We start from the raw sequence: 10,284 nt of genomic DNA on the forward strand, positions 1-10,284 counted from the left end.
CCCTCTGATGTCACTTCATAAGAACATAAGAATAGCCTTACTGGGTCAGACAGATGGTCCATCAAGCCCAGTAGCCCGTTCTCACGGTGGCCAATCCAGGTCACTAGTACCTGGCCAAAACCCAAGGTGTAGCAATATTCCATGCTACCGATCCAGGGCAAGCAGTGGCTTCCCCCGTGTCTTTCTCAATAACAGACTATGGACTTTTGCTCCAGGAACTTGTCCAACTCTTTCTTAAAACCAGTTACGCTATCTGCTCTTACCACATCCTCTGGCAACGCGTTCCAGATCTTAACTATTCTCTGGGTGAAAAAAAATTTCCTCTATTGGTTTTAAAAGTATTTCCCTGTAACTTCATCGATTGTCCCTTAGTCTTTGTCATTTTTGACGTAGTGAAAAATCGATCTACTTATACCCATTCTATTCCACTCAGGATTTTGTAGACTTCAATCATATCTCCCCTCAGCCGTCTCTTTTCCAAGCTGAAGAGCCCTGACCGTTTTAGTCTTTCCTCATATGAGAGGAGTTCCATCCCCTTTACCATCTTGGTCACTCTTCTTTGAACCTTTTCTAGCGCCACTATATCTTTATTGAGATAAGGAGACCAGAATTGAATGCAATACTCCAAATGAGGTTGCACCATGGAGTGATACAGGGGCATTATGACATTCTTAGTCTTGTTAACCATCCCTTTTTAAATAATTATCAGCATCATAGAAACATAGAAGATGATGGCAGAAAAGGGCCACGGCCCAACAAGTCTGCCCACTCTAATGACCCATCCCCTAAATTCTTCCCTGAAGTGATCCCACATGCTTATCCCATTTTCTCTTAAAGTCCAACGTTCTGCTGGCCTGAATTACCAGCAGTGGAAGACTATTCCAATGATCAACCACCCTTTCGGTGAAGAAGTACTTCCTGGTGTCACTATGAAATCTCCCACCCCTGAGTTTCAACGGATGTCCTCTTGTCGCCGTAGGTTCTTTAAGAAAAAAGATATTCTCTTCTACCTCAATACGGCCCGTGACATATTTGAACGTCTCAATCATGTTTCCCCTTTCTCTACGCTCCTCGAGTGAGTATAGCTGCAACTTACCCATCCTTTCCTCATACTGGAGATCCTTGAGTCCTGAGACCATCCTGGTGGCCATCCTGTTTTCTTTTTTGGCCGCCGCCGTACATTGGGCGGAAGGTTTCATCGTATTGTTCAGAATGATACCCAGATCCTTTTCTTGGGCGCTAACCCCCAAGGTGGACTCCAGCATCCGGTAACTGTGATTCAGGTTATTCTTCCCAATGTGCATCACTTTGCATTTGTTCACATTAAATTTCATCTGCTACTTGGACGCCCTGCGACTCAGAAATGATTTCAGCGAGAGCCAGGTCAGAGTGAGCAGCTGGCTGGCTGGCTGGTGAAGATTTTGAAGAGGTAAGAGGGCGGGGAAGAGAGGGCGCAAGTGTGGCATGGGGGCGCAGAGAGGTGCTGGCGCCCCCACCAAGGCAGCACCCAGGGTGGCCCATCTCCCCGCCCCCTTACTATGCCAATGGGAACAACCATCACTGAGCAACAGATGCCCCAAGACATGTCTTTGTATTTCTTCCCCGTGCTTCAGTTTCAATTCTTGGTCAGCTGCTAAATCTCTGGACAAGTCACTTTACCTCCCTGTTGGGTCAGCGCTAAGAACTTCGGCCCTGTAGGAAGCAACGCCAGTAAATACCACGGAAATAGCATAGGGGAAAAAAAAAAAAGCTTCACAATGCTCAACCCTAATAGCATGCTAAGGGGGGCGGAACATGTCTGGTGCATGTATAGAAGAAGAGTTTAGCAGTAAGTGTGGCTCTTGTGCGCTTGTGCAGCCAATCCCAGAAGTGAAGCATACATTGGTGTCTTTCCTCTGCATCTTTAAATATAAGTTTTTCACATTTTTTTTCACCTGGAAAGCTTATATTTAAATGCAGAAGACAGGTACCAATTGTGCTTTCATTTTCGGGTTTGCTCTGACTCGCACACATTCCTCTCTCACTAGCACTTAGGGCATGTGCAGGCTTCCTTCTGCTTCCAAATTAAATTTTTTTTTTAAACTGACACATTTTAGAGAAAATATTGTATGGAATCCTTTCTTCAAACACCCCAATGCCAATTCCGAGCTGTCATTAGGTTTCCAGTGTTAAAGACAACTTTATTTTGTGTGCTGTTCTCTGAGCATTATAGTGGGGGGAGAAATAGGAAACGACCCCTTTAACATCCATTTGACTAAATTTACATACAATTTGTGCTAATCTTTGGTAGTGCTACCCCAATTCAGGGAAATTTTTTTCGATTAGATTTGGCCTACTGAATTGGTTTTTCAATTCAATTTGATTTGCTTTGCCCGCCCAATCGGGTATTTTATTTTATTTTTTTCAAAACATCCTGGCGGGTTTATTTTGTAGCCTTTTCACCCACCCACCCCTTTTGCCCTCTCCAACCCCACCCCAGCACTGTGGTGTAAACAAAATAAACAAACAAAAAAAGACTTTTCCTCTCTTTGTTAGGGCCTAGTTCATGCTCGCAGCCTAGCTTAAGCTCTGGAAGGATACACATTCCAAATCTGATATATTGTAATCATAAAATAGAAATTAAAATTAATTTTCTATCTTTTCTTGTCTGGTCATTTTATTATTCAAATCATGTTGATCTCAAGCTCTGATTTCTGTTTGTCTTCTGTTAATTCGTTCGCCAGGGTCTCCTGCCCATTAGACGTTTTCTTCTTTCTCCGTGCTGTAACTATTTTATGAAAAGCTCAGCATTCACCAAATCTTTTATAAAATACTTGCCTAGTTTTATATGTGGTCATGCCTTGCTTATTTATTAATAGAAAGATTAATTTGTTGCTTGGTAGCCAATCATTGCTTGAAAGTTTGTAGCCAAATGAGAGAATTTCTAGGCCATAAAATGGTAAGTCCTGCCAAGCATAGACTCAAATACATTGATATACTCCTACGGAACAGCAATACATGTATGATTCAGATACTGTCATCAAGAGACTTGTCTATCTGAGCTAATCAGCTGTCCCTCATTTCCTAGGTACTATGCCACCGTGCATCCTCTGAAGAAGCGAATATCAGTCACTACCTGTGCGTATGTTTTGGCTGGGATATGGATGCTCTCCTGTGGGTTGGTGGCTCCTGCCATTGCCAACACCTATCATGTGGAGTTCCAAGAGGAAGGTTTCACCATCTGCGAGGAGTTCTGGATGGACAAAAAGAAGGAGCACTTGGCATATGCCTTTAGCACCCTCATCATTACCTACATCCTTCCCCTTTCAGCTGTCTCCCTCTCCTACATTTGTATCACAGTGAAACTGAAGAACCGTGTGGTCCCAGGCCACCCTACTCAAAGCCAAGCTGAGTTCGACCGAGTCAGGAAACGGAAAATCTTCCGCCTCATTGTCTTGGTGGTGGCAGCTTTCGGCATCTGCTGGCTCCCCATTCACGTCTTCAACATTCTCAGGGACATCAATATAAACCTGATCAATAAGCATTACTTCCTGCTGATCCAGCTCCTTTGCCATTTGTTCGCCATGAGCTCGTCCTGCTGCAATCCCTTCCTCTATGCCTGGCTGCATGACCGCTTCCGCAGTGAACTGAAGAAGATGTTCACCCTTAAGCAGAAAATCATTCCCACCAATAATTGTGTGGCTGTGAGTGTCATGCTCTGAGACACAAGTTCAATGTTTGGTCCTGTCCATGTGTAGGTAGGCTGGAGATGTACTGTACCCTACCTTTCTGTGCACACACAATTATACTGCATACAAGTATGTGATCTGAAAAAAGAGGTCTTGTCCTAGCCAGCTAATATTATTAAATGCTGAATCAGAATTGTACTTGACATTTGCATTTTTCTTTCCTCTGGCCAATGGTTTTGCCACTGGTTTATTTCTCCTTACCGTGCTTCTGCTGGTCTTCTTGTCTCATGTTGACATACATGACTTGCTCTCAGTGGCATAATAAGGAGGGGGGGAGGTCCACCCCAGACGTGGTCTTCCTAAGGGTGTGGCACCCCATCCTCTCTGCTTCCTCCCCCGCTTCTCTCCTTACCGCATGCACGCACCCCTTGCCTTCCCCATACCTTTTTTTTACTTCACTGGCACGAGGTTGCTAACCGCATCGGCATCGGTGCTCTCTCTGACATCACTTCTGGGACCAGCACCTAGTATGTGATGTCAAAGGGTGAGGCGACACCGACATGAGCATTCTGCTTATGCCAGAGAAGTTAAAAAGGTACGGGGAAAGGGAAAGGGGCGTGCATGTGGCAGGGGGGGTGGGGAAGAAGGCAGAGGAGGGGCACCACCACCCCAGGCGCCGCTCACCCTTACTATGCTACTGCTTGCTCGCTATACTTTATTCTGTCATTGCCCTTCTAACAAAGAATTGTTTGGCTCTGGGTCAGGTCCCCTCCCTATAAGCATCTTCCAAAGACTCCTTAAAACTCATTATCTGGGTCCTCTCAAGATTCCCTTGCATCTGTCATTTTTCCTTCCCTTTCATTTCACCAAATTGTACTGATGGGATAGTTATGGCCTTATTTTGTAAAGCAGTTTCTAAAAGGTGCAGAAGATATGTTTTCCTCAGCTAAGGGGAAGGGATTGGGATTTGTAACCTGCCTTTTTTTTTTGTAGTTTTTACAACCACTCTCAAAGCAGTTTACAAACAAGCATTTTCCCTGTGTGTCCTAGTGGGTTCACAATCTACTTAATGTACCTGGGGCAGTGGAGGATTAAGTGGCTTCCCCAGGGTCACAGAGGAAAAAACCAGAGTCACAAAAAGCACTTCAATTGGGGAAATGAAGAAAACTAAGATCATTAATAATTAGAACAAAGTCTTTATTGGTGTTCAACAAAACGAACAGTCTCAGTTAGTACAGACAAAAATGACCCGACACGGTTCATGTTCAAGCGACCCTGCATCAGGGGTCGTGTTAACAGTGATACATATATTCTTGATTGACAAAAAACAAACTTCAAAAGCCAATTAAATAAATTATTAGTGGAAACTAGTCGCTAACTAAGACTGCTCCTATTGTTGAACACCATTAAAGGTTTTGTTCTAGTTAAAATGATCTTACATTTTCCTCATTTCCCCAGTTTTATTAGGTTTTTTTGGGGTTTTTTTATACACCGCCTATCAAGGTTATCTAAGTGGTTTTACAATCAGGTACTCAAGCATTTTCCCTATCTGTCCCGGTGGGCTCACAATCTATCTAACGTACCTGGGGCTATGGAGGATTAAGTGACTTGCCCAGGATCACAAGGATTTGAACCCATAACCCCAGGGTGCTGAGGCTGTAGCTCCAACCACTGAAGTGCATGCCCTGGATCAGTAGCATGGAAAATTGGGTTTTGGCCAAGTACTAGTGACCTGGATTGGCCACCGTGAGAATGGGCTACTGGGCTTGATGGACCATTGGTCTGACCCAGTATGGCTGTTTTTATGTTCTCCCTGTATAGGTGGTGGAAACAGAGACTATGCCTGAATTCAAGAGGACCTGGGATAGGCACATGGGATCTTTCAGAGAGAGAGATAATGGTTACTGCGGATGGGCAGACTAGATGGGACATTTGGCCTATATCTGCCATCATGTTTTTATGTTTCTTATCCCTGTAGAGACTGTTCTTTTTTTTTTTTCTTTCCACCAGGGTCACGGGGAGCAGTATAGGGTTTAAACCTACCACCTCAGGGTGCTGAGGGTGTAGCTCTAAACACCGCACCACACTTTCCTAAAGGTTATCCATGAACAGATGAGCACGTTTCAAACAGCGTATATTTTTGGCAAAGCTTTTGAGTGCTAGTTTTTCAGTTAGCTCAGACTGCAGACCTGCTTCAGTCCTTAGTCTTTCTTCATCTACCAGTAATTTCTATTTTACTGTTATTAATTGGAGTTCTTTTCTATATAATTGGATTTTATCTTTATAACAATTTGTTGTAAACCACCTTGCTCTAAATGTGAAAGATGGAGTATCAGGTTTAATAAACCTTAAACCATGAAAGCTCATGAGCAAAACTGAACCTTAAAATATTGATTGATACATATCCTTTCCTTTCACTTCCTTTTCTGTCCTCCATAGCAGTGGTTTTCAACTCAGTCCTCAGGGACCACCAATTGGGATTTCAGGATATCCACAATGAATATGCATGAGAGAGATTTGTATACCAAAAGCACAGTGCATGCAAATCTATCTCATGCATATTCACTGTGGATAGTCTGAAAACCCAACTGTCTAGGTGCTCCTAAGGACTGCTATATAGCATTACCCCCCTCCTCCCTATCTTCCGCCACCATTGCCTCCCAACGACACACACACAAAGATACATTCTCTCTCTCCCTCAGTGATACACATACTCACTTTCACTTTCTCTCTCTCCTTCAGTGACACACACTCATAGAAATATAGAAACATGATGGCAGTTAAAGGCCAAATGGCCCATCTAGTCTGCCCATCCATAGTAACCATTATCTTTCTCTCTCTGAAAGATCCCACATGCCTATCTCAGGCCCTCTTGAATTCGACATAGTCTCTGTTTCCACCACCTCTTCCAGGAGACTGTTCCACGCATCTACCACCCTTTCCATAAAAAAGTATTTCTTCAGATTACTCCGGAGCCTATCACCTCTTAACTTCATTCTATGCTCTCTCATTGCAGAGTTTCCTTTCAAATGAAAGAGACTCGACTCACGCACATTTATATTATGTAGGTATTTAAATGACTCTATCATATCTCCCCTCTCCCGCCTTTCCTCCAAAGTATACAGATTGCGATATTTAAGTCTGTTCCCATACGCCTTATGATGAAGACCACACACCATTTTAGTAGCCTTCCTCTGGACCGACTCCATCTTTTTTATATCTTTTTGAAGGTGCAGCCTCCAGAATTGTACACAATATTCTAATTGAGGTCTCACCAGAGTCTTATACAGAGGTATCAATACCTCCTTTTTCTACTGGCCATAACTCTCCCTATGCAACCTAGCATCCTTCTAGCTTTTACCGTCACCTTTTCAACCTGTTTGGCCACTTTAAGATCATCACATACAATCACATCCAAGACTCTAAAAAAGAGGACAGGTCTGGTTAAATCCAGACATCTGGTAACCCTAACCTGACTGAACACCATCTCAACAGCATTCAGGCTTGTAGAGGTCAAATATATAGAGTATTTAGGTACAGCGAGTGAATATATGTTTCTGGAGTACTCACAATTTAAAGGGGGAGGGTGAAGCAACAAGAGCTGATGTGTGAATTAGGACTGGGTCCTCTAGTTTACAGTCCACTGGGTTGACCAATAAGTTTATCCTCAGAGCTGTTTTCTATTTGGTTCAGAATGCCCATAATATCTAATGCTGTCATAGAACCTTGTCTCCTCTTTAGTTTCACTTTCAGGGGACAAGGAAGTGGACAGCAACCACTGAAGGATTCATGAGGGGTTGTGCCTTAATCCCTCCAGTGGTCAGTTGCTCAATCAGAGCACCTTTCAGTCATATTCAGGGTATAATAAAAGGTCTAAATAAAGATAAATCTTCATTTTAGATTTGGGCGTGTCTTCCCATTCGATTATCCAAATTTTAGGCTCTCTCGAGTCTCACCCAAATCACACCCACAATACACTTCCATGCTATTTGAATGAATTACAATGTAGGGCGGCCAAATTCTGCTGTTCCAAAATTAAAATTTGGATATTTTCGACAGATGAATATTTTTTTGGTCACTTTGAGACATCAATATGCTTTGAAAATGAGTCCAATACACTCCAGATGTGAGGCACAAAGAAATCTGTTTTTCTCTGTAACAAGATACAGAATCCCTCCTAAAATTATTCAGTTGTATCAGCTTAAACCATCTTTTATAAATAAATGTGCACTTCAGGCTTATTTGAATGAAAAATAAACTTATGGGACTTGCATAAGAAAGGTTTTCGCCCGTTTAGGGTTTATGGGAAAGCAAATCCCTTCACTGTATCCAGGTAGGAGTAATTTGTGCTGGATTTAGCACTCCAGTCATTTTGAAAAGTTAGAGGGGCATAATTAAAAAAAAAAATTTAAATCCACTTTTGGCCTAAGGCCCTAAACGCTGAAAGTAGCAGCAGGGAAAATGTCCATTCTCAAAAAAAACCCGTCCAAAATGAGGTGTTTTTTTAATAGAATGGCCTACTTCTACGTTCAGCTATTTAAATGCCCAGACCACCACTACATCTAAACTTACAACACATTATCAACCCAAAAATAGCCTAAGTCCCAAACGCCCAAAATAGAATCCCCCCTCCTTCCCCCCGCTGCAACGATCATGGCAGGAGAGATGGCTCACCTCCCCTATCGCGATCGCGATTGCCCCACCCCCGAACTGCTGCGACCTGCCACAGTAAAGATGCCCAATCTCTTCTGCCACAGTTTGTTCCAGTTCGGGTGCAGGGGTGATCGCGATCGCCGCAGGAAAGATGCCCAATCTCTCCTGCCGCGATACACCCCCCATCCCTGAACCAATACCGACAGAAGGGAGCCCAACCCCTCCTGCCGAGGTACGAACCCCATGACCACCCCACTCCCTTAAAATATGGGCAAGAGGGATCCCAACCCCTCCTACCATGACGCACACCCCACCCCCTTTAAATTCAGGTAGGAGGGAGCCCAACCCCTCCTTCCCATGACCCACCCCCCCTTAAAATATGAACAGTATGGAGCCCAACCCCTCCTACCCACGATGCACCCCACCACAATCGCCCCCCTGAACCTCCAATTGGCTCCCCCTAACCTCCGATTGCCCCCTCACCCCCCCTTACAGTCAGTTGGCCAGATAGACGGGTCCCAAGCCCATCTACCCGGCAGGCCCGCCATCCTCCGAATGCTGGGCTTAGGGCCTGATTGGGCTAGGCGCCTAAGGCCTTGCCCATAGGAGGGGCCTTAGGTGCCTGGGACAACCAGAATTGGCCCAGTTGCCTTAAGCCCCTCCTGTGGGAGGGGCTTAAGGCAACTGGGCCAATTCCGGTTGGCCCAGATGCCTAAGGCCTCTCCTGTGGGAGGGCCTTAGGCTCCTGGCCCAATCAGGCCCTAAGTCCGGACATTCGGAGGATGGTGGGCCTGCCGGGTGTACGGGCTTGGGATATGTCAGTCCGGCCAACTGTCTGTAAGGGGGGGGTTGGAGGTGAGGGGGGTATCGGGGGGTTACGGGGTGAGGGGAGCAATTGGGGGTTCGAGGGGCGGTCATGAGGGGGGGGGAGTGTCATGGGCAGGAGGACCTGGGATCCCTCCTGCATGTATTTTAAGGGGGGGTCGCCGTGGGCAAGAGGGGTTGGGCTCCCTCCTGCCGGTATTGGTTCGGTGATGGGGTGGATCGCGGCAGGAGAGATTGGGCATCTCTCCTTCCACGATCGCAATCTCCCCTCCCACTGAACTGGCACGAACTGCGGTAGGAGAGATTGGGCATCTCTCCTGCCGCGATTGTTGCGGTGGGGGGTAGGCAAGTTGCCGGGGCCGCTGAGCTGATGGCGGCAGCCGCGATCAGCTCAGCGGCCCCTTTTTGGAACTTATACCTGTTTTGACTTGGTTTACGTTAAAACATATAAGTTCCGACTGGGCAACCTGCTCAAGGTTTTAGTTATACTTGCTGTACGACTAAGTCTAGGTCGGCCCACCTCCCGCCTTTCCCATCCTCTTAAAACGCCTCTTCTCGCTCTAGGCATTTAGAGGCAGGTGAAAGGTCTAAGCTGCTTTTAGATATGTCTAAAACCAGCTTTGATTATCGGTACTTGGACGATCCGGCTTTTTAATCGTATAAGTACCAATTTAGGCCCCTTTTAGACTTTTTTTTTTTTTATGAGCCCCTTAGCACCCATAACTACATATAACCCCTAATGCTGGGAATAACTCTTGCTACAAAGAAAGATTACACTGTGCAACAGAGGTTTGGGGGCATGAATTGTAGTGGGTGTTCTATAGTGATTTGGGGTCTCTAAATTCAAAACTGACCTTAATTTTTCAGTATAACCCTATGATTTTTGGCAAAAGAGCATTATAATGCAAAAATTAACATTTTTGCTGCCATAGTCTGTGTTTCCATTAAATCTGAACTGAGTCAAAGATGGATCTGATTATATGTGCATGCAACAACCATCCAAGGATTTGGACTAAAAGTAGGTCAGCAACGCTATTCCAGTGCATTTGAGGTGAGTTGCCAATTGTCTGCATTATTGAACAATGTTCCTCAAATTATCTATGAAGCACAAAAGGAAATGCAAACATTCATTTGAAAG

General features: G+C 44.8%; 1 protein-coding gene across 1 annotated transcript in view; it reads left to right on the top strand.

The window, feature by feature from the left end:
- The window catches only part of LOC117362949 (prolactin-releasing peptide receptor-like), a 72,621-nt gene extending 68,920 nt beyond the window's left edge, over positions 1–3,701 (top strand). Inside the window, exon 2 of the mRNA XM_033950037.1 lies at positions 3,068–3,701. Within this exon, the coding sequence (XP_033805928.1) occupies positions 3,068–3,701 (634 nt within the window). The remainder of the gene's footprint in view (positions 1–3,067) is intronic.
- The last annotated feature ends 6,583 nt before the right edge of the window (positions 3,702–10,284 follow it).

This window comes from Geotrypetes seraphini, chromosome 6 (genome assembly GCF_902459505.1).
Source record: "Geotrypetes seraphini chromosome 6, aGeoSer1.1, whole genome shotgun sequence".
Lineage (NCBI taxonomy): Eukaryota > Metazoa > Chordata > Amphibia > Gymnophiona > Dermophiidae > Geotrypetes > Geotrypetes seraphini.